This window comes from Antechinus flavipes, chromosome 3 (genome assembly GCF_016432865.1).
Source record: "Antechinus flavipes isolate AdamAnt ecotype Samford, QLD, Australia chromosome 3, AdamAnt_v2, whole genome shotgun sequence".
Lineage (NCBI taxonomy): Eukaryota > Metazoa > Chordata > Mammalia > Dasyuromorphia > Dasyuridae > Antechinus > Antechinus flavipes.
In genome coordinates, this window is record NC_067400.1 from 287,109,622 (window position 1) to 287,133,725 (window position 24,104).

The 24,104-nt window shown below is 34.4% G+C and overlaps 1 protein-coding gene across 6 annotated transcripts in view; it reads left to right on the forward strand.

Moving 5' to 3' along the window:
• Nucleotides 1-24,104, forward strand: part of SH3KBP1 (SH3 domain containing kinase binding protein 1) — a 457,572-nt gene that overhangs the window by 369,380 nt on the left and 64,088 nt on the right. For all 6 annotated transcript variants that reach the window (XM_051985147.1, XM_051985148.1, XM_051985150.1 and 3 more), the window contains 2 exons: nt 19,424-19,475; nt 21,861-21,941. In XM_051985147.1, the coding sequence (XP_051841107.1) occupies nt 19,424-19,475; nt 21,861-21,941 (133 nt within the window). The remainder of the gene's footprint in view (nt 1-19,423; nt 19,476-21,860; nt 21,942-24,104) is intronic.

The window sequence follows — 24,104 nt, forward strand, 5'->3', positions numbered from 1 at the left end:
TTATTTTTTAATACCTGTTTGGTTCTCAGCTATTTCTTATATTGAAAAGGAATTGTATGGCATTGAATAGCAGGCCACAAGCTTAAAGTGTGACTCTTTCCATGGATAATTTATATTTGAATAGAAAATTCTTACTATTATCCAGAAGAATAACTCTTTAATAGTGAAATTTCAAGCCCTAGAGACCAGCGGATAGGGAAAATTTTAAAATATTCTCATGTCATAGGCAGCTATTTCCTTTGGGTGTAGGTCTAAAGCCAGAGTCCTTTCTCATATACTTTTATAGTCTGAATAACTGAGTGAACAGAGACAAAAATCTTTAGATATAGATCTTCATATGAAATCTGGAAATATGAAGTATATCAATAAAATATATGGCTTTAGAATAATATCTACATCCATAAGTACACACATGCATGCATACATTTACACATATGTATATATGGATATATTCTTTAAAAGATCCTATATTTATGTATGTACACACATATATCTGTATATGTATTCTTAATAGATTTGTATCTTTTAGTTCCTAGCCAAAATGTTTTATATGTAATAGGTGCTTTAAAAGTAGTTGTTTACAGATTAAATGAATGAATATACATGTGTGTCTGTAAACATACATGTTATATACACACACACACATGCATGCTTCTATAGAAAAAACTTCTACTTTCCACCTCTACTCTCTGATCAGTCAAACTCAACTTTCAGGATATTAAAACAAAATTGATATAAAATCTTAAATTTTATGTAACAACAATAATAATTATCAGTAGTGTGGTACAATGGTTAGAGAACAAACTTTGAAGTCAGGAAGGCTTGAGTTCAAATGTTGCCTCTGAAACATTCAGGTTGTGTGATCCTGGGCAAGATGTGTAACTTCTTAGTTTCCCAAATAACTCTAAGACCATTAAGTTGCAAAGGAAGTACCTTGTGGAGCTCCCTAGATCAATGAAATCATAGATCTGAACCAAAGAACCAAAATGATTGACTTTGGTCTAAAAATATTTTCAGGTTTTCACAGGACATTTATCTTTTAAAATACCTTTTATCTATTTTTTAATCTTTATCTCTTTATCTTTAAAAGCTTAATCTCATTTGAGCCTCGTGAAGGGTTTTTTCCTTTTACATGTCCATGAATGTTATAATCTCATGGAGAATATAACTCTCCATTACCTCTCATATTTCCCATAACATCTAGATTTCCTGAGATTTATCTTAATCATACTTAATAATGAACATAGATTTACCTTTTTTTAAATTTTACAAATTGTTAATTTTTTTTAACACATATTGTTTTATGAATCATGTTGGGAAAGAAAAATCAGAACAAAAGGGAAATCATGGGAGAGAAAAAAAACAGGAAAAAAATAAGTGAACATAGCATGTATTGATTTACATTCAGTCTCCTTAGTTGTTTTTCTGGATGCAGACAGCATTTTCTTTCCAAAGATTATTGGGATTGTTTTGGATCATTGAACCACAGAGAAGAATCAAGTCTTTCATAGTTGATCATTGCATATTTGTACTATTATTGTGTACAATATATTCCTGGTTCTGCTTGTTTTGCTCAGCATTCAGTTTGTATAAATCTTTCTAGGCCTTTCTGAAAATCAGTTTATTCATCATTTTAATATAATAATAATATTCCATCATCTTCATAAAACACAACTTGTTCAGCCATTCAATAATGTCCCATTTTCCCCACATTCCTCCCAACATTTATCATTATCTTTTCCTGTCATTTTAGCCAATCTAAGAGGTGTGAGGTGGTAGCTCAATTTTTTTTTCCACTTTTTTTTTTTTTAAACACACATTGCTTTATGAATCATGTTGGAAGAGAAAAAGGAACAACCATGGGAGAGAGGGGAAAAAAAAAAAACAGAAAAAAGAAGTGAACATAGCACGTCTTGATTTAACTCAGTTTCCTTAGTTCTTTTTCTGGATGCAGATAGCATTCTGTCAAAAGTTTATTGGGATTACTTTGGATCACTGAACCACTGAGAAGAACCAAATCTTTCATATTGATCATCGCATATTCTTTCTGTTACTGTGTATTCAGAGTTGTTTTAATTTGCATTTCTCTAACCAATAGTAATTTAGAGCATTTTTTCATGTGATTATAGATGGTTTTAATTTCATCATCTGAAAATTATTTCTTCATATTCTTTGACCACTTACCAATTGGAGTATGACTTGTATTTTTATAAATTTGACATGGTTCTTTACATATTTCTCATCAAATAAATAAATAAGTGAGCGAGCAAATAAATAAATAAATGAATGAATTTGAGACATGAGACCTTTATCAGAAACAGTGGCTGTAAAGATTTCCCCTCCCCCCAGCTTTGTACTTCCCTTTTAAGCTTGTTTCTGTTGGTTTTGTTTGTGCAAAAACTTTTTAATTTAATGTAATCAAAGTTATCTGTTTTACCTTTCTTAATGTTTTCTAATTGTTGTTTAGTCATAAATTCTTCCCTTCTCCAAAGATCTGGTAGGTAAATTATCCCTTGTTCTCCTAATTTGTTTATAGTATCATATTTTATGCTCAAATCAAATATCCATTTTAACCATATTTTGGTATGAGGTGTGAGATACATGTCTGTGCCAAGTTTCTGACATATTATTTTCCAGTTTTCCTAGCAATTTTTGTCAAATAGTGAGTTCTTATTCCAGACCTGAATTTTGGGGGTTTATCAGACATATTTTTGTAGTTCTTAATTATTGTGTCCTATTGACCATCAATCTACTAATATGACTTAGGCAAGAGGAGTCAGTAACAACTTTGATCCCTATATCTCCAAGAAGGATCTTTGTGTGTATATAAGAGATTCCTATATAGTGGCCATGGTGTTAAACTCATATAAAACATATATAAAGTCATATAAAAACATATAAAAATAGGGATTCCTAGGCTATACATAGGTCATATATTGCCTTAGTCTTAAATATGTATTATTTTTAAAATTTGTTAAATATTTTCCAATTACATTTCAATCTGATTTGGGTTGCACTAGATAGTATTGTGGAGCCATGTATATGATATTTTTGCTGCAAAAGACAGAAGAGTGCATGCTCTGTTCATTTGTCCCAGGACTGCCATTTGGGGAAGAGATCGGGGCCAGCCAGTCTTCATTTCAGCTTCTGACACCTGAACAGTTCTACCCTCTGAGTATAATTTTGACCCTCTGACAAATTTCTATAGCTGGTAAAACTTGGCCAGTTTTCACAGTACCAAAAATTTATTCTCATACTTTCTTTCAAGTCTTTGATTTTGTTTGACACTGAACAGTGACCCTAGAGCAATTTTTTAAGAAAATAAGTTACTGAACAATCTCTTGATCTTCACTGGGAGAAGGAATTCCCTCCCTGAGAATCCTATATATGAACCAAATCACAGGAGCACCTTTTTCTTGTCTCATTCCCCAGAGTCACCACCCCATCCTCCTATGTCCAAGGTCCTGCTGGGGGACATGTACATATATAGGTGTTCCATTCCAGGCCTGCAATACTCTCTCTCCTGTGGTCTGTCTACTAGCCTCATTAGCTTACTTGAAATCCAAATTAGAACCATTTTTTCTTTGTCTGTCTGTCTGTCTGTCTGTCTGTCTCTCTCTCTCTCTCTCTCTCTCTTTTTTTTACAGGAAGAGTTTCCCCACTTCTCCTAATTCTAATGTTTCTCTTCTGTTAAACATCCTATTGATCCTGTATATAGTTTGTTCTGTATATTTTTGTTTGTATGTTGTCTATCCTCTTAGACTTTAAGCTCTTTGAAAGGAAACTGTATTTTTGCCTCTTTTTTTCCTCCCTAAAACATAGCTTGGCACATAGTTGGAGCTTAGTGAACATTTACTGATTGATTGATGTCCCACAACAAAAAAACTAGTAAGAGTATAAGTAACTGAGATAAGGGGTGGGCATCAGGAAGGGCCTCTCCTTATGTAGGAAGTTTTACTTGAATTACTTTTTGGAGGAATATGGGAATTTTTAAGCAGAGGTGAAGAGCAAATGAAACCTAGATATAGGGGATCGTATGTGCTAAGGCAACAAAGGGGAAGATGAAATATTTCATATAGGTAACACTTAATATGTGTCTAAGGGAATAAAATAAAATATGGCTGGCAAGGTAGGAGATAGGGTAGTAGAGGGATTTAAATGCCAACCTAAGGATTTTGTATTTCATCCTAAAAGTCATAGGAAATCTTTGACTACTTTTGAATTGGGGCAGGTGACTGTGTTTTAGAAAAGTATCATTTTGATAACTATGGGAAGGGGCAGCTGAGTAGTGCAGTGGCTAGAGTGCTCCAGGTCTGGAATCAGGAACTCATCTCCCTGAGTTCAGATCTGTCCTCATACACTTTCTAGATGTATGACACCAGACAACACTTAGCTTCTGCCTCAGTTTCCTTGTCTGTAAAACAGGGAAAATCATAGCATCCACTTCCCAAGATAGTTGTGAAAATAAAATGAAATATTTTAAATGCTTTGCAATCACTTAAATGCTATATAAATTCTAGCTATTTGCTATTATTATTTAATCTAAGCAAAAGATGAGAATCTGAACCAAAAATAGAGATAATATGAACAGAGAGAAAGAGATAAATGTAAGCAGAAGTAACATGCAAAACAAGGTTTAGGCAGGGTGAAAAGCTGAAAACTACCTTTGCATATATTTTGAAAATAAGAAGCTATTATTTTAAAAAATAAATTAAAAGAGGCCTTCCCTAGTCCTTTTTACTTTTAGCACTTTTCAAAATTATTTTTACATGTAGTTAGAGAAAATAAACTGCTATTAAGTGGAATTTTAGCACCTTTTCTCTGATATCATCCCCCACTTTTCATTCATATGTATATATAATATACATTTCTATATTATATATATGTGTGTGTGAACATATGTATATCTCCTCTCAGCATATCCTGTGTCACTTACCCCTGAATCCCAGCATTCATGTTGTCCCAGTGTCATGGGTACTTTAAGAGAGTCTTTATCAATTTTCATGGCTCTGGCTAGAGTCTTTTTTTTTTTTTTTGCCAAAGGCTGAGGAAAAAACGTGTTTTTCAGTGTTGGAGAAAAACTCATAGACTGTCTAATCTAACTGATAACTGAAAGAAATCTTCCTATGGTGTACCTGACTGGTGGTCCTCCAGCTTTTGCCTGAGGTTCTCCAGGCTCACTGCCTGACAAGACAGCCCCTTCTGCTTTTATATAGTGTTGTTAGTTCATTTGTCCTTCTATTGTGTTTAGTTCTGTTCTCTGGAAACATGAACAAGAAGTCTAATCAAGTATTTATTATTGATGATTATTAACAAGTATTTATTAAGCTCCTATTCTGTGCCAGCCACTGTGCAAGGAAAGCAAAAAATCAGTCCTGCTTTCAAGGAACTCACAGTGTAATAAGAGAGCCCACATCCAAACAAAAATATGTTTGTTGTTGAGATAATTCAGTCATGCTCATCAGGTTTTTCCTGGCAAAGCCATTTCCTTTCCCAGCTCATTTTATGGATGAAGAGTGACTTGCCTGGGATTTATGTAGCTAGTAAATATCTGAGGTTAAATTTGAATTCATGTGCTTCTGACTCTAGGAACAGTACTCTATTTTCAGTTCTATTCTAGCTGCCCCAACAAGTATACATAAACAAGATATATATAGGAAAAGTGGGAGATGATATCAAAGAAAAGATGCTAAAATTCCACTTAATAGAAGTTAATTTTTTTCCAAGCACATGTAAAAATAATTTTGAAAAGTGCTAAAATTAAGGAGGATTAGGGAAGACCTCTTCTTTTATTTTTTATTTTAAATAATAGCTTTTTATTTTCAAAATATATGCAAAGATAATTTTCAATATTCATCCTTGTAAATCGTTGTGTTCCAAATTTTTTCCCTCCCTTTCCCCATCCCCTCTCTTAGACAGCAAGTAATCCAAATATATGTTAAACATGGGAAATTGGAAGGCCTTTTTTAGAACATGAAATTTTAGCTAGAACTTTAAGGAAGGCAGGGAGCCATCTTGAAAATGGGGAATTTAGAATATTTGATCTCTAAAACAGCTCTTTTAGCTCTCAATACCATGATTTTTTTTTTTAATTTGGTTCATACATTTACTTCAAGACTAGAGAAGAATATACTAACTCTGAATATCAACAGTCACCACCCATTTTCATAGACTTTTAGCTTAGCTTGCAAGTATAATGCTAAATTTACATAATCTGAATTATGCAAATTAGATGGCAAATGCCACAAGGGCAGAGACCATGTCTTAATTATCTTTATTTTTTATCCTCTGGGGCCTACCTAGCAGAGTGTTTTGCATATGCCAGTTGCTCTATAAATGGCTGCTGCATAAGTAAATGAAAGGATGATCGATTGATTGGTTTAAGAAAATATATGATGTCTGTCAGAAATCTAAAAAAAAATACTTCCAGTATGACATTTTATTTTGGCAAGCACTCAGTTCATTGCATATATTTTTTCCTTAATTTTTAAAGCCAACTACCCTTATATTTCTTGTTATTAAAAACTCATTATTGTCACATCCTTATTCTACAGGAGATTTTAAGATTGAGTGACTAGATACCATGCTGTAGTTTGCCAAAAGTTGATGTTGTAATGATAATCAGAATCATTAACGCGTAGTCACTGTGTGGATGAGGGAATATGAAACAGTCTGCCACCTGTTTTAGACAGATGTCATCTTGTCTTGCCAATGGTGTGGTTTAAATCACTCACCGGGGAAGGAAGAGAAATTTTCATGATTTAGGGAGTGAAGGAAGCAGCATTCATTCATTGAGACAGTCCTTGAGCTCACTTAAAACTGCTTAAAAATTCTTTGGTGAATTCTGGTGATTTTATGCAAGGGCATGGATTCAAGCATTTACTCAGGAACATATGGAAGTTCTGGCTATGTTTCCAAGAAAGTGGTCTACAGGTTCTCTCTATCCTGGATGCCTTTGGGTCTGTACTTAAATGATCAATGCTGGGATAGCAATGACTTATCTCTTGTTGCACATTTTAGATTCTGTTAGCTATTTATGTTACAAGATTCTTTGAGGATCTATCCTCGGTTCTGACATTAGCATGGATTTCCAGAGGCAAAAGATTAAATATTTTGAAAGTATGATAAAGCAGCAGTGAAGCAATTTTCATAGACTATACTAATTATATTAAAATAAAGTAGAATTTGGATTCCTGCAAGACCAGAAAAAACCTGTTTCCCAGAGTCATTCTTTCTTAGAATAAGAATCCAGGAAAAAGGTTTTTTTTAAGGCTTTTTTTTTTTTTTTTTTTTTTTGGAGAAAGTAATTTCCAAAGGACACAGAGAAACCTGGCTCAGAAGGACAGAGTAGAGAAACAGAGAAGAAAAAAAGGCTCAGATAATAAAAGAGAAAGTGTTTCTGGTCATGTGTCCTCCAAACTGAAGGATTTTAAAGCTGGAATAGTTTGATAATGGCTGAATTTCCCACCATCTTCCAACTAGCTTAAAAGATTAAAATGCTTAGTTCTTCATATTCCTCCAAAAATAAATATTTATCTCTTGTCTACAAGATGCAAAACTACCTAAGAAATAATCTATCTAGAAGATAATGTATTTTGTATGTATTTTATATTGATTCCAGGGTGGATGGTAGTTAATGCTTTTAGGAAATTTACATAGAGAGAGGGATGAACATTAAATATTAGCTGCACTTGAGCTATAGTCAGATTCCAAACTGATACCTTTTTGTAATCCATTATTACATAATCATAGACTTGGAAGGAATCTTAAGGACCAAACCATAAAATTAACAAGAATCCCTTAAAAAAAAATACATGCAATCAGTGGTCCTGCTTTTGTTTGAAGATAGTTATGGCCTCCTGAACAGTAATATCTGTGACAACTTGGTTTTGAGCGGATAGAATGCTGGGTTCTGGAGTCAGAAAGAACTTGAAATCAAAATCAGTCCCAAACACTTATTATGATCTTGGACAAGTCATTTAGCTTCTGTTTCCCTCAGTTTCCTCATCTATAAAATGGAGATAATAATTTCATACCTTCCCCCCAGGGATGTGTTGTGAAGATAAGATGATACAATAATTACAAAGCATTTTGCAAACCTATTAGTTCTAGGCAGTAATAATAATATTAATAATAATATTTAGATTATTTCAAATTTTTTCCCATTATATCAAGCCAAAATTTGCCTCTTGGTAATCTTTACTCACTGTTCCTGTTTCTCTCTTTCTATCCCTCTCCAAGATTGTAGTCCTTTAGAAATTTGCAACATAGCTATCATGTACCTCCCTGCACACTCTTTTCTTCTCCAGATTAAGCATCCTTCCTTCAGGGAATCTCCTACGTCTTATCTCAAGGTCCTCTATGATCTTAGTTGCTTTCCATAGAACACTGTCTAGCTTATCAAGACTCTTCCTAAAATGAGGCACCCAGAACTCAATGTAGTGTTCCAGAGATTGTCTGACCAGGATAGACTTAGAATAGACTGCCACTTCTCTGAGAAACCTTTGGTGTATTTTAGAATAAAATTAACTTTCTTAGCTGCCATATTGCATTGCTGCACTATTGAAGTCCACTATTTTCCCAGTTTTTAGTCTTTTTTTTCACACTGTGTACCATTTATTATCTATGATCTCACTGTTTTCTTAATCATTTTATGTGTGTATGTTTTATCTGCCCTATTAGACTGCAGGTTCTAGAAAACAGCAGCGTTTTTCTTTTCTAACATCCTATAATAGGCTTTTCCTAGAATTAACTACATAGTATTAGATATATAAGGTACTCAAGATCAGAGCTTGTATTTTACTTAACTCTATATAGCTTCTGTCACCTAATGGGGAGTATTGCATACACAATAATAGGCATTTAATAAAGTTTCATTAAATAAATGAATATATAATAGATGCTCTACTAGTTCAATATTGGTGGAATTGAAAATGACTCACTCTCACTAGAAAACAATTTTGAATTATACTAAAAAAAAAAAAAGTAACTGAGTTATATACACAAACACAGCAATACCAAAACTAGCAATATACACAAAGGAAGTCAAAGATTCCATATACTCATAGTAGTATTTTTTTGGTAACAAATTGAGTGCCCTCAATTTGAGAACAGCTGGGCAAATTCTGTTATATGAATATAATAAGATATTAGTGCAGTATGAGAAATGACAAATATCAAGAATTCAGAGACATTTGGGAACATTTATACAAACTAACAACAAAAATCAGCAAAACCAGAAGGATCATTTACAAAATGATGGCAGCATTTTCATAAAAGAGAGTAACCTTGAAAGAAATCATCAAATCTTTGATAAATGCAGTGATTTCAGAGGATTAATGGTGCAAACACAACTTCCTTCTCTCAGCAGAGAGGATATGAGCCTTCAGGAAGAATGAGGTATACAATTGTCAGATACGACCAATGGGTGTTGATTCATTTTGCTTCATTATGCTTCTTCATTACAAGTTGGTACAGAGAGAGGCCCTGAGACTAGTGAGAAGTGATATCAATACTTTTTAAGAAAGAATACAGATTTTTTTAAAAAGGAGAACTAAGAGTTTCTTAATATATAATAAAATGGTGGAAAAAAATACTGAACTTGGAGCCAAAAGTTCAGGTGTCACTTTCACTATTTATTAATGTTGTGATTTTTTTGTGATTTGATCTAGACTGACTTTGGTTTCCTTAGCTAATTAGAAAAATTTAAATAATACACTTTCTACCCCATAGAGTTAGGGTAATTAGTAAAATACTAGACAATCACAAGTTTTTGTTATTGTTGATGAAATTTCACTTTCATTCTTTGTCTTTCCTATTATTTTCTCCACCCCCTAGACTATAATGTGAAAAGAGAATTTGCAGAAAGAAGATAGTAAAGAGGAAAGAGAATTTTAGTTGTTAGCTGCTGTTGCTTGGAAGATGGAAAAGATCACCCCCATTCATGCTCTGTTCTTTTGCCTCTGTTCCTTTTTCCTTTTCTCCCTGTCTTCAATAAGTTCCTTCCTCCACTTTGTCTTTTTAATTTTTATCAATTTCCTTTAAGGCCCACCAATTCAAGTGGTACCTTCCCCATGAAGTCTTCCCTGGCTTCATGTGGTAACAGTGACCTTCCATATTGGACCTCAGATAATACTTTCTCAACCTTTTTCATTTTATGCATAAATTTATGCATTTATAGATTATATAGTACAATATATTATACTTATCCATACCGCATGTTCTAGATGTCTTAGTGTGGTTTTAAGCAATTAAATGATTGATTATTGATTGATTAAAGCTTTAATAAAACTTAAAAGCCATACTAAGACTTTTGAGACATCTTCAGTAGGTATCTGATCTTGTGTCCCCAGATCTTAAGTCTTCTCCTGTGCCCATAACAGAGCTCTGTACTCAGGATTATCTAAATAACTATTTTTTTCACTCTTTTTTTAAAAAATAACTTTTTATTGACAGAACCCATGCCAGAGTAATTTTTTACAACATTATCCCTTGCACTCACTTCTGTTCTGACTTTTCCCCTCCCTCCCTCCCTCCACCCCTTCCCCCAGATGGCAAGCAGTCCTATACATGTTAAATATGTCACCGTTTAGATGCAATATATGTGTGCAGAACCAAACAGTTCTCTTGTTGCACAGGGAGAATTGGATTCAGAAGGTAAAAATAACCCCAGAAGAAAGACAAAAATGCAAACAGTTTACATTCATTTCCCAGTGTTCTTTCTTTGGGTGTAGCTGCTTCTGTCCATCCTTTATCAATTGAAACGGAGTTAGGTCTCTTTGACAGAGAAATCCACTTCCATCAAAACACATCCTCATACAGTATCGTTGTTGAAGTGTATAATGATCTCCTGGTTCTGCTCATCTCACTTAGCATCAGTTCATATAAGTCTCTCCAGTCCTCTCTGTATTCATCCTGCTGGTCATTTCTTACAGAACAATAATATTCCATAACGTTCATATACCACAATTTACCCAGCCATTCTCCAATTGATGGGCATCTATTTAGTTTCCAGCTTCTAGCCACTACAAACAGGGCTGCCACAAACATTTTGGCACATACAGGTCCCTTTCCCTTTGTTAGTATCTCTTTGGGGTATAAGCCCAGTAGTAGCAAAGGATCAAAGGGTATGCACATTTTGATAGCTTTGGGGGCATAATTCCAGATTGCTCTCCAGAATGGTTGGATTCATTCACAACTCCACCAACAATGCATCAGTGTCCCAGCTTTCTCACATCCCCTCCAACATTCATCATTATTTTTTCCTGTCATCTTAGCCAATTTGACAGGTATGTAGTGGTACTTCAGAGTTGTCTTAATTTGCATTTCTTTGATCAACAGTGATTTGTCTGAATAACTATTTCATGAGAAACAAATTGGGAATAATAGAGACAGCAAAAGCAAAGACAACCCCTGATCTCAGGAAGCTCACAATCTGGAGGGGTGGGGAGAGGAAATATGCTCCAAGGTCATATAGGTAGCAAGGTTTTCTGACTGCAGGTACAGAATTCTTTCCATTCCTCCATGCTGCATATTATTCTCCTTTGTGAACCTTAGTTTCCTCTCCTGTGAAATTAGAGGGTTGAATTCAGTGAACTTCAAGACCTTTTCAACTTTAACTTTCTGTGTTTTTTCTCTACAAGTAGCATTTACAAAAATCAGCTGTGTTGAAAATAGTACTGGTTTTTTTTTTTTCTTTTTACAAATTATCAAAGTTGGTGGTACAAAGGGGAAAACTGACTAATTGGAGAATGGATACTGTCTCCAAAAGTATGATTTATAAAATTTGCCTAAGATTAAAAAGTTTCATAAAAATTTCAGAAAGTGGATAATAATTTATGACTGTAAATCATTAAGGAGGTCATTATTGGCTATTGTAACTTAGCCATTTAGTGTCACCTCCATTAAGTTATGTTCTGGAATTCCTGGAAAAATCTAGTTACTCTAGGAAGCTTTGTTAGTTTTTTGTTTTTAAATTGAAACATGTGAATATCTGTAAGAAGATTCTTGCTGCAATATTTTACCAGTGGTTTTTCTGTTCCACGTCTTTTGTCTTTACTGCCCTAATTCCAAGTTACTCTTTTATATCATATAGCAAGGTTTGTATATAAATTTAGTGTTATTACTTGGATCCATGCCTAGTCAAATCTTAATGACTTTCTTCTAGAGATGAGTAAAGTCAAAAAGGCAAGTCAACAAGCATTTATTATACTGACACTGTGCTAAGTACTAGGGGTACAAAGAAAGGCCCCAAGCCTCCAAAACAAAACCAACTGTCCTCGATCTTAAGAAACTCACAATCTAATGAGGGAAATAGCCTATAAACAATTATATACAAACTAAATAGATATACTTACACACGTACACATTCATATAGGCATATATTTATGTATGTATGTAAATATATACATACACACGTATCATAAATTGGAGATAATCTTAGGAGGAAGGCACAGAAATTAAGGGGGATCAGGAAAGGCTCTTTGTGGGAATCTTTTTTTTTTTCAGTGTTAAACATGGTAGAAATATATGTTAAATCCAATATATGCATACATGTTTATACAATTATCTTGCTGTACAAGAAAAATCAAATCACATCAGAAAAGAAAATGATGAAGAAAATAAAATGCAAGCAAACAACAACAAAAAGAATAAGAATATTCTGTTGTGATCTATACTCAGTCTCCACAGTCTTCTCTCTAGGTGTAAATGGCTCTTTTGATCACAAGATCACTGGAACTGGTCTGAATGATATCATTATTAACAGAGTCATGTTCATCAGAACTGATCATCCTATAATACTGATGTTGCTGTGTACAATGATCTCCTGGTTCTGCTCATTTCAATTAGCATAAGTTCATGTAAGTCTCTCCAGGCTTTTTGAAATTATCCTGTTGGTCATTTCTTAGAGAACAATAATATTCCATAACATTCATATACCATAATTTACCCAATTATTCTCCAATTCATGGGCATCTACTCAATTTCCAGTTTCTAGCCACTACAAACAGGGCTGCCACAAACATTTTGGCACATACAGGTCCCTTTCCCTTCTTTAGTATTTCTTTGGGATATAAGCCCAGAAGTAACACTGCTGGATCAAAGGGTATGCACAGTTTGATAACTTTTTGGGCATAATTCAAATTGCTCTCCAGAATGGTTGGATTCATTCACAGTTCCACCAACAATGCATCAGTATCCCAGTTTTCCCATATCCCCTCCAATATTCATCATTATTTTTTCCTGTCATCTTAGCCAATCTGACAGCTATGTAGTAGTATCTCAGAGTTGTCTTAATTTGCATTTCTTTGATCAATAGTAATTTGGAACACTTTCATATGAGTAGAAATAGTTTCAATTTCATCATCTGAAAATATATCTGTTCATATCCTTTGACCATTTATCAATTAGAGAATGGCTTGATTTCTTATAAATTAGAGTCAATTCTCTATATATTTTGGAAATGAGGCCTTTTTAACTGTAAAAATGTTTTCCCAGTTTGTTGCTTCCTTTCTAATCTTGTTTGCATTAGTTTTGTTTGTACAAAGGCTTTTTAATTTGACATAATCAAATTTTTCTATTTTGTGATTAATAATGATCTCTAGTTCTTCTTTGGTCACAAATTCCTTCCTACTCCACAAGTCTGAGAGGTAAACTATCCTATGTTCCTCTAATTTATTTATAATCTTGTTCTTTATCCCTCAATCATGAACACATTTTGATCTTATCTTGGTATATGGTGTTAAGTGTGGGTCCATGCCTAATTTCTGCCATACTAATTTCCAGTTTTCCCAGCAGTCAAATAGTGAATTCATATCCCAAAAGTTGGGATCTTTGGATTTGTCAAACACTAGATTGCTATAGTTATTGACTATTTTATCCTGTGAACCTAACCTATTCCACTGATCAACTAATCTATTTTTTAGCCAATACCAAATGGTTTTGATGACCACTGTTTTATAATATAGTTTTAGATCAGGTACAGCTAGGCCACCTTCATTTTTTTTTTCATTAATTCCCTTGAAATTCTTGACCTTTTGTTCTTCAATATGAATTTTGTTGTTACTTTTCTAGGTCATTAAAATAGTTTCTTGGGAGTCTGACTGATGTGGCACTAAATAAATAGGTTAGTTAGGAAGTATTGTCATCTTTATTATATTCGCTCGGCCTATCCAAGAGCACTTAATATTTTTCCAATTATTTAAATCTGACTTTATTTGTGTGGAAAGTGTTTTGTAATTTTGCTCATATAATACCTGACTTTCTTTTGGTAGATAGATTTCCAAATTATGCTATTGACCGTTATTTTGAATGGAATTTCTCTTTGTATCTCTTGCTATTGGATTTTAATGGTGATGTATAAAATTGCTGAGGATTTATGTGGATTTATTTTGTATCCTGCAACTTTGCTAAAGGTGTGCATTATTTCTAATAGCTTTTTAGTAGAATCTCTGGGGTTCTCTAAGTATACCATCATATCATCTGGAAAGAGTGATAATTTGATTTCCTCATTACTTGGAGTACCTTTTCATATGGCTACAAATAGTTTCAATTTCTTCATTTGAAAATTGTCTGTTCATATCCTTTGACCAATTATCAATTGAGGAATGGCTTAAATTCTTATAAATTTGGGTTAATTCTCTATATATTTTAGAAATGAGACCTTTGAATGTAAAAATGTTTTCCCAATTTATTGCTTCCTTTCTAATCTTGTCTGCATTAATTTTGTTTATATAAAATCTTTTTAACTTAATATAATCAAAATTATCTATTTTATGATCAGTAATGGTCTCTAGTCCTTCTTTGGTCACAAATTTCTTCCTCCTCCATAGATCTGAGAGGTAAACTATCCTATGCTCTTCTTATTTATTTATAACATCATTCTTTATGTCTAGATCATGAACCCATTATGACCTTATCTTGGTATATGGTGTTAAGTGTGGATCAATGCTTAGTTTCTTTCATACTAGTTTCCAATTTTCCCAGCAGTTTTGTCAGATAGTGAGTTCTTATCCCAAAAGCAGGGGTCTATGGGATTATCGAACACTAAATTGCTATAATTATTGACTATTTTGTCCTGTGAACCTAACCTATTCCACACATTGACTACTTTCTTTCTTAGCCAGTACTAAATGGTTTTGAGGACCGCTTATTTATAATATAGTTTTAGATCTGGTACAGCTAAGAAGCTTGTTTTTTCAATAACTTTGTATTAAAAGAAAAACAAAACCAAAATATCCCTAATCAAAATGTTCTGTTTGAAAGGCATATTGAAGAAGGAAGATCCTCATGTTATGAGCACCATTAAGATTTAAATAAACTAAACAAAATGCAGTATGATTTCAGAAGAAAGCAAAACAAAGCAAAACAAAGCAAAACTGCAAACCATCCAAATAAGCAAATGAGACACCTGGCTACAGATTAATCATGCCTGATGGAGGCAAGACAGACAGTTCACCTACAGTCTGATTCCTGCCCTTTCAGGACTCTTCTCCAGCTGCTTCGCCATAGTCTTCCCCTGCGACAGCTTGGGCTCCAGATAAAAACTCACATTTTGCATACCTGGAAGCCATTGACTTTGTTGCAGATGCACACACAACCCCCCCCCCTGTCTTTTATCTCCAACATTTCTCGTCCTCTAGTGTGGTTCTGTGCCTCATCCTGTCACATTTTGTGCTGTTTATGCCAAATATGGCATAGCAGTGAGGGCTCCCCTTGGCACAGGGCAGTAAAAGCTCGTGATGGGTTTTAATTTAAGGCTTTGTCTTTTTACGCTACGATTCATGCTCTAATCAAGATGAGGCTCTTGTAAAGGGATAAGGCTGTAAGTAATGGCCAGACAGAGGACATTGAGAGGGTATCAATTTTTAGGGCAAGGCTAGGCAGATTCTGAACTTAGACTCCGCCAGTTGATGAGAAAATTACCTTTATTTTTTTCTTTCTGTTTTTTTTTTTCCCTTGGCCAAATCAGTCCCTTGATTCTCTTGAAGACAGGTTAATCAAGTAGAGTTTCAAAGAGCTTTAGTAAGTAGGCAGACACACACACACACACACACACACACACACACACACACACACACATCCTCATTTTAATTTATAGTGATAATAAGAACAGCTGAGTCTTTTGATTCCAAATCCAGTGCTGTTTTCACCCAGCAACAGCTACCTCTATTATCAATCCAGAGAAGGATAGAGGCAAGAAAAATAACAAAAGGAGAAAGTATTATAGGAGTAGTAAGTGAAAATGTGAAGGTAATGGGGAAGGGAAGAAGGAAGAAAAATCATTCAAATACCATTTAATCTATGCTAGGTACTGTGCTAAGACCTCTTTTCAAATATTGTTTCATTTGGTCTCTGAGAGATCAATGCTGTTTTTATTCCCATTTTACAGGTAAGGAGACTGAGGCAAGCATTATTTGACTTGCCTGAGGGTTATATAGCTAGTAAGAGTCTTGAGCCTATATTTGAACTTAGGTCTGCTTGATTCTGGGTCCATCTAGCCACCTCTAGAAAAAACTCTAGTTTCTCTTTTTCTTCTTGACAAGGATAGTTGGGGAGGAACAGTTGATCAAATTGTTTTGTCTGTAAGCAGAGGAATGTGATTTTTGAAGGGATTTGTTTTGAAAGGGATAGACATCATCATTCCTTATGGACACCAGTTCTTCAATGTCACTTTAAGTGGTGGAAAAGAATTATGGGGGGGGGGGGGGGATGGGGGTGGGCTTTTGCTTTGATTTTTTTTTTTTTCCTTTCCTTCCTCCCTCCCTCCCTTTTTTTTCCTTTTCTAAAGCCGGTGAATAAAGCATTATTCAAGATCAGGAAGTTTGTCATTATTTCTATCCTAAACCGTTTATGTTATATCCTCCCATTTTGTCCTTGGTAAGATAGGAAAAGAATAGATACCATTGTCAATGTAGCAGGCTGTCTTAAACTTGAAAACTCCTAAAAGTCTAAAAGACTCCTTAAGCTGCCTCTCTGTATTCTTTTCTATAGTCTAAATAAATCCAGTTAACTAACAGTTTTTATTCTCTAAATCAGAGGGTCAAACACAGGGCTGAAATGCAGCTTACTACACTCCTAAGCAGATCCTGAATCAGACTCAAAAGCAATTGACTCAAAGGCGATTGAGAAATATATATATATATATATATATATATATATATATTATATATATATATATATATATATATATATATATACATATTTTAATTATAATAGCGTTTTATTTTCAAAATACCTGCAGAGATAGTTTTCAGCATTGACCTTTGTAAAAGCTTTTGTTCCAAATTTTTCTCACTTTCCCCTACCCTTATCCCCTTCCCTTAGCAACTAATTCAATATATGTTAAACATGTGCAATTTCTTCTATACCTATTTCCATGTCTATAATGCTGCACAGGAAAAATCAGATCAAAAAGAAAAAAAAATGAGGAAAAAAAAAGCAAGCAAAAACAACAAAAAAGATGAAAATGCTATATTGTGATCCACATTCAGTCCCCATAGTTTTCTCTTTGAGTGTAGATGACTCTCATCATCACAAGATCATTGGAACAGGCCTGAATCATTGCATTGTTGCAAAGACCTACATCCATCAAAATTGATCATCTTATAGTCTTCTTATTGCCAAGTGCAATGATCTCCTGGTTCTGCTCATTTCACTCAGCATCAGTTCATGTAAGTCTTTCCAGGCCTCTCTGAAATCATCCTACTGATTGTTTCTTATAGAACAATAATATTCCATAACACTCATTTATCATAACTTATTCAGCCATTCTCCAATTGATGGGCATCCACTCAGTTTCCAGTTTCTTGCCACTACAAAAAGGGCTGCCACAAACATTCTTGTACATGCGGGTCCCTTTCCCTCCTTTATGATCTGTTTGGGATACAGATGCAACAGAGACGCTGCTGGATCAAAAGTTATGTACAGTTTGGTAGCCCTTTGGGCATAGCCAATTGAAAAATATTTAACAAAATAAATTAGGAAAAATGTTAATATGTCATTTCTAAGACCAAATACTGCCCTAAATATTTCCACCTTAGATCTGCCATCATGTTGGAAGATGGGGAAAGTTCTTATTCATTTCAGTTATTTCATAGTTCTGGATTATCTTGAGTCATTACACCAAGTAGTATATTTTATAGACAGGCTGAAGAGAGCATATTCAATTGTGGTTGTCAATTATGACTTAGAACACTTGGATTGGCGGGGATCCAAGCAAGGGTAGCCCCAGCTCCTTAGCCAAAGCACTGTCTAGATTAGAGAGACTAGATTTAAATCCAGCTCTACTACTCATTTATTATCTTGGGATTTTGCCCAATTTCCTGAATTCTCTGCACCTCACTTGCCTCATTTCTCCAATGAGGGAATTGGATAAGAGGATTTGATGACCATTGCTTTGTAATATAGTTTATAATAATAAAAGATTCCTTTTAACTTTCTAAATCTTATGGCCCAGTCCTGAACCTCCATGCTTTGTGAAGCTACTATGAAGTGTAGTGATATTCCCAAGAAGGACATGAGATCCATAAGAGAATGCTTTTTCGTTGGTCATTAAGGATTTTTATCTTTGAGACAAAGTTCCAAAGTTGGCCATCTTTTCTCCTTTGGGTGGGTGCTGTAATTACTTAGTGGTGCCCATTCTTAATTGTCTGTTCACTGAATTGCCTGCCTGTTTGCCAACCTGACCATTTCCCCCACTGTGAATGCTTCTGCTTTGGAACTAGTTCAATGAAGGTTATTACTAACTGCATGACTACTTTCCTTTGTGTCTGCCAAAAAATGATAATAGATGAAAGAAAAACAAATAACAGCTGATGTGGAACAATCCATTTTGTCTTATCAAGGATGTCAGGGGGTAGAGCTGTTGGGTGGGTGAACCTCCCAAATAGGATAACAGCTGTAGAGTGGCAAGAGACCAAGGGATGGAAATTTGACCTCCACCCCTACTCCCACCCCCATCAGCTGTTCCTTTAGAGAAGACCCTCAGTTAGAAGAAGAAAGTTTCACCTCCAGGGGTACTACTTAGGAATCTTTGAATGCTTCTGTCATTCACCTGATTAAATCTTAATTGCAAATTCTATTTTGGTGGTGGTTGCTTTGTGCATGTTGGTTTTATGCCCTTTTTGCTGAGCCTGGCTTTTTCCAGAAGACTGCTACAAATTTAGAAATAGGGAAATGGTATTGCATTTGTCAACTGGAGTTTTGTTTTGCAGGCTGAATTAATTTTAGTGTTTGGATGAGGTGCCAAATACTCACATCCCTAGAGAGTGGGTTGCTCAAGTGTGTGTGTGTGTGTGTGTGTGTGTGTGTGTGTGTGTGTGACTCTTTGGTCTTGTCCAAACTGTAGTAAAGAAATACTGTCTGTAGTTTTAAATGGGTTTGCCAGTAGCCTCATGTTTTGTGTTTTTGATTAATTTTCCAGAGACCTAAGAAACCACCTCCTCCATCAGCTCCTGTCATCAAACAAGGAGCAGGTAATGCACCTTTCAATTTTTTAAAAATAAATTGTTTTCTTGTTTCTTTGTCAAATTGAGGGTATGTCAGACAGGGAATGAGAATATGTAAAACCTATTTAATGTGCTAGGGCACTTTTATAAATATTATCTTATTTAATCCTCCCAATTATTTCTGTGAGGTAGGTGCTTTTATTTTCTCAATTTTACAATTGAGGAAACTAAGGCAAACTTGTTCAGGATGACGCATCTAGTAAATGTCTGAGGCTGGATTTGAATTCAAGTTCCAGTGCTTAGCACAATGCCAAGCACATAGTAGGTACTTGATAACTATTTATTGACTAATTGACTCCAGGCCAGCACTCTATCCACTATGCCTGCAGTTGCCCTCCAAGTAGCTTTGGAAGCAGTTATGATTTGAACAGGATTTGATAGTCTGAGCAATTACAGTTTGAAAAAGGCTACAGATTCAAGTAAGAGAAATGAAAAACAAAAAAAACCACTTATTTTTGGTAGGTGTATGTTTAATTTTTGGAGCAAAATGTCCTTCAACCCTCCCCCGTGCCCTACATACACAGACACAAACACTTGCCACCACCACCATTACCATCATAATAAGAAGCAATAAAGGTCGCCATACTAATGATAACAACAATAGATGATATTTCCATTACTTTTTAATGTTTGCAAAGTGATTTAATTTTCAATTGATGTCCACAACTACCTTTGTAAACTAAGTATTGTCAACATCATCAGAACAAGACATAGGTCCAGAGAGACGGAATGATTTGTCCATGGTTGCCCAGGAAAGAAATGTGAGAAGCAGAGTTTGGAGCCCAGGTCTCTTTGGACAAAAGTCTGAACATTCTTTCCATAATACCATGCTGTTGGAAAAGGGGCACGACATGGAACAAATCACTTTACTTCATGATCTATGAAGTTAAAGGGTTGGACTATATGATTTCCAAGGTCCCTTCCAGCTCTGATATTCTGTATTCCTTTCTCTTCTGTCTCACAAAAGGGATCCCAGTTTTTCCACACAATGTGAGTTAATTTAGTTAATAATTCTGTCCATATGTGATTTATCTAGAGGCTTATTGTGTATCTGGGGGGGAAAAGTTTTTGTTTTTTTTCAAACCTGTTATTTTGTTGGAGGCAACTTTCATTGAGAAAACTCCCTTTCTGAGTACAGATCATCTCTTCTTTAAATTATGGTCTGTGGCACTGAGAAATTAAATGATTTTTCCCTAATATATGTCAGAAGCTTAAATCATCTTTTTTTTTTCCTACCAAACCCATCTTTTTGACTCCAGACACTATACCATGCTGCCTCCCCATTGAAAAATGAGTAAATTTAAAACCTCTCTCTCTCTCCTTAGTTCAAAGGTTTCTTTGTGTTCTTTTGTTTCTTCCCCCCCCCCCCAAATTTTTCTAGCAGTAAAGGCTCAGTGCCCTGATTGTTCATCCTGAAAATATTCCAGTTTTTGTGTTGCTTAGACTAGTCTCAAATATGTCAGTGTTGTTTAGTCCTTGTAGAATAGGATTGGGGAGAAATATTGGCAAAATCAGTACTAGGAGCTTGGATGTCATCTCAGTATGATTGGCTAAAGATGCTGTCATTTTAATTCACAGTAAATTCTCATGCACAGAATGATGCTGTATATTTGAACCCAATAGAATTCATTTTTACAAAATACAAACACCTATAAAAAACACTCCATTTTTGAATAAATCATTAAATTTTCCTTGCTACAAATAACGCTAAAGGCTGATATTTGCAAGGGAGAAAAAAAAGAAGGAATCCTGAGTTTGTTTTCTTCAAAATTTTCAATTTAAAGTGCTCAGTCACTCACTGATTTTTCTGTTTGTCATGCACTGAGGCAATTTAAAGCCATTCTTTAAAGGAAAAGTGCTACAATATAGCATAATACCGGAAGACTTTCTGATTTAATCCAAACCCTTTTCCCATTCTCTTGGTCACAGCTGATGATTAAAAAGATTAAATCCTGAAATGTGGTGATAATTAGATCTATTTTGTCGCCATTATTGTTGGTATGGAGCAGTTTAACTTTGCCACCTAGTGGCTGTTGTATTGTAAATAGTTTATTGGGCTAAAATTATGCCAGTCCATTTGATTATTTTCCAAAGGCAGTCAGAGGGCATGGCAGGAATAGGGGGAAACAGAGGAGAAAGAAAAGGAAGAAAGGAGGAAGATAGAGAAAGGAAAGATAATGAATATACGGAGGAGATAGTGATATGTGCAGTAGATCTGAAATCTAGAATACTCTTAAATGTTGAGTATAGGATTAGATTTCCTTTGTGATCTTTCCTTAGTATCTGATTCCTTCAGTTATCTTTGCTAAGCTATTTATTTTTATTCATGACCAGGATTATTTTTTTCAATAGGCACAACAGAACGAAAGCATGAGCTTAAAAAGATACCTCCTGAAAGACCAGAAACTCTTCCAAACAGAACAGAAGAAAAAGGTATGGAATCAATTCTCTATTGTCCTTTCTTAGAGTAGTAGATGAAGGGAAAATTTGGTCACTCATCTATTTAGAGATGTTTGGTTAATTTGCTTTTCCTTGGTGCGGTAATGATGACCCTAGTTAGACTATAAGCTCTATGAGAGCAAGAATGGTGTTTTTTTCTTTCTATATATCCGAAACACCAGCACACAGTAGTTTCTTAATAAATGTTTATGATTGACAGGTTAACTTTTTTAGGAACTATGTCATGGTAAATAGAAGAAAATTAGGCAATTGATCTTTAAGTGTAAACTTCTTAGGATCAACAAGCTCTCTAGAAGAGCTTTAGTTATTTCTAAATTATAAGCTTCTTGAAGGCAGGGAGCTCTTATCTTAAATTACTTGACGTCTTCCCACGCTGCTTAGCTCTCTTGTTCAGTATGACATGTGTTCAGTAAATGTTAAAAGGGGTATAATTTGAATGGATTTCAGAAGTTACTCTGATTAGACACTAAGGCTGTTGAGGCAAAAATCACATGGTCAGGTCTGATTTTTGTCATTTCTATTCAAGGACAAATTGTAACATTATTTTTCTTTATTAAAATTTATTTTTCAATAGTTATACACTTATTTTCTCTTATCTTTTTCTAGTCGAATAAGAAAAAAAGTGCAAAACCCTCGTAACAAATAATAGCTTTTCTTTTCAAAGGGGTTTCATACACATATTGCCTCCTTTGTACCTCACAATAACCCCATGAAAAGGCTGCTAATGTCACCATTTTGTAGCTAAGGTGACTGAAATTCGAAGAGGTGAATTCAAAGGGATTTCACTTTAAAAAATGGACATATACATGTTATATATGTATATGCTATACTGTTATATAGCATATAATTGTATAATTATAGTTCTATACTAAAGCTATAGTATAGAATTATAAATAATATATATTTGCCATATAGATTGTAATAATTTATTGCAATATATTATATTACAGAAATATTTTGTGACATCTTAAATTTGGATAGAGTCTCATAAAATTGTACATGATTCATCCTACTAGTGAAGTAACTTGAAAAAATGGCATAGGTAAAAACCTGTACTAAAAAAAAAAATCAACTACAAATCAGTAAATATTTATTCAGTGCTTACTCTTTGCAGATCACTGTTCTGAGTCCTTTGCCTTGGAAAAATGACAAGCTATATATCCCAAGTAGCTGATCCAGAGAACAATGACTTTGCTTTCTTGTTACAACGAATTCTGTACAACAAATACACCTACACAACGAACACTTTCTCTATTCGAGGCTAGTTTGCCAATCATTATTAAGGAAAGAACTTGATAATATAAACAAAACAAAGATGGTAAAATGTCCAAATCACCTGTAGATTATCTGTCTGTCTCTCACAGACAACCCCTACCTCCACACCCTTAAATGTGAATGAAATATCCTCATCTATAATTATGTAATGTGATTATAGAATGACATTATCTTTTTCTAGTAAATGTAGTTATTTTTAATACACATTACTTTATGAATCACATTGAGAGAGAAAAATCAGAGTAAAAGGGAAAATCATGGAAGAGGAAACAAATCAGAAAAAAAGAAGGGAAGATAGTATGTGTTGATTTACATTCAATCTCCATAGTTCTTCTGGATGCAGATGGCATTTTTCTGGCCAAAATCTATTGGTATTGCTTTGGATCACTGAACCCCTGAAAAGCATCAAGTCTTTCATAGTTGACATTATTATTATGAAAAATATACTTTTGCCCATTGCTTTATTTCTTATAATTTGATTAATAAGAGAAAATTTCCCTCTGATACAGAGATTTTTAACTTGAGGTCCATGAACTTTAAAAAACATAATTTTGAAAATTATTTTAATATAATTGGTTTCTTTTGTAATCCTAGATATTTTATTTTGTGGTTTTGAGAATATTTTGAGAAGGGAACAATAGGCTTCACCAGATTGACCAAAGTGGGATCCATGACACAGGAAAGAACAAGTCTCCTTGCTCTAGTGTAAAGGTTGGGCCTGGGGACGACAATAAAAAGTAAATGATGCTTATCCAATTCCTTAATTCCTTGAACATAAGCAGTTGTTTGTTTGCCTAGTTCTCATGTAAGGGAAAAAAAAAATACTGTTAAGTGCTTTAGAAGTACACTTCCTAATATAGA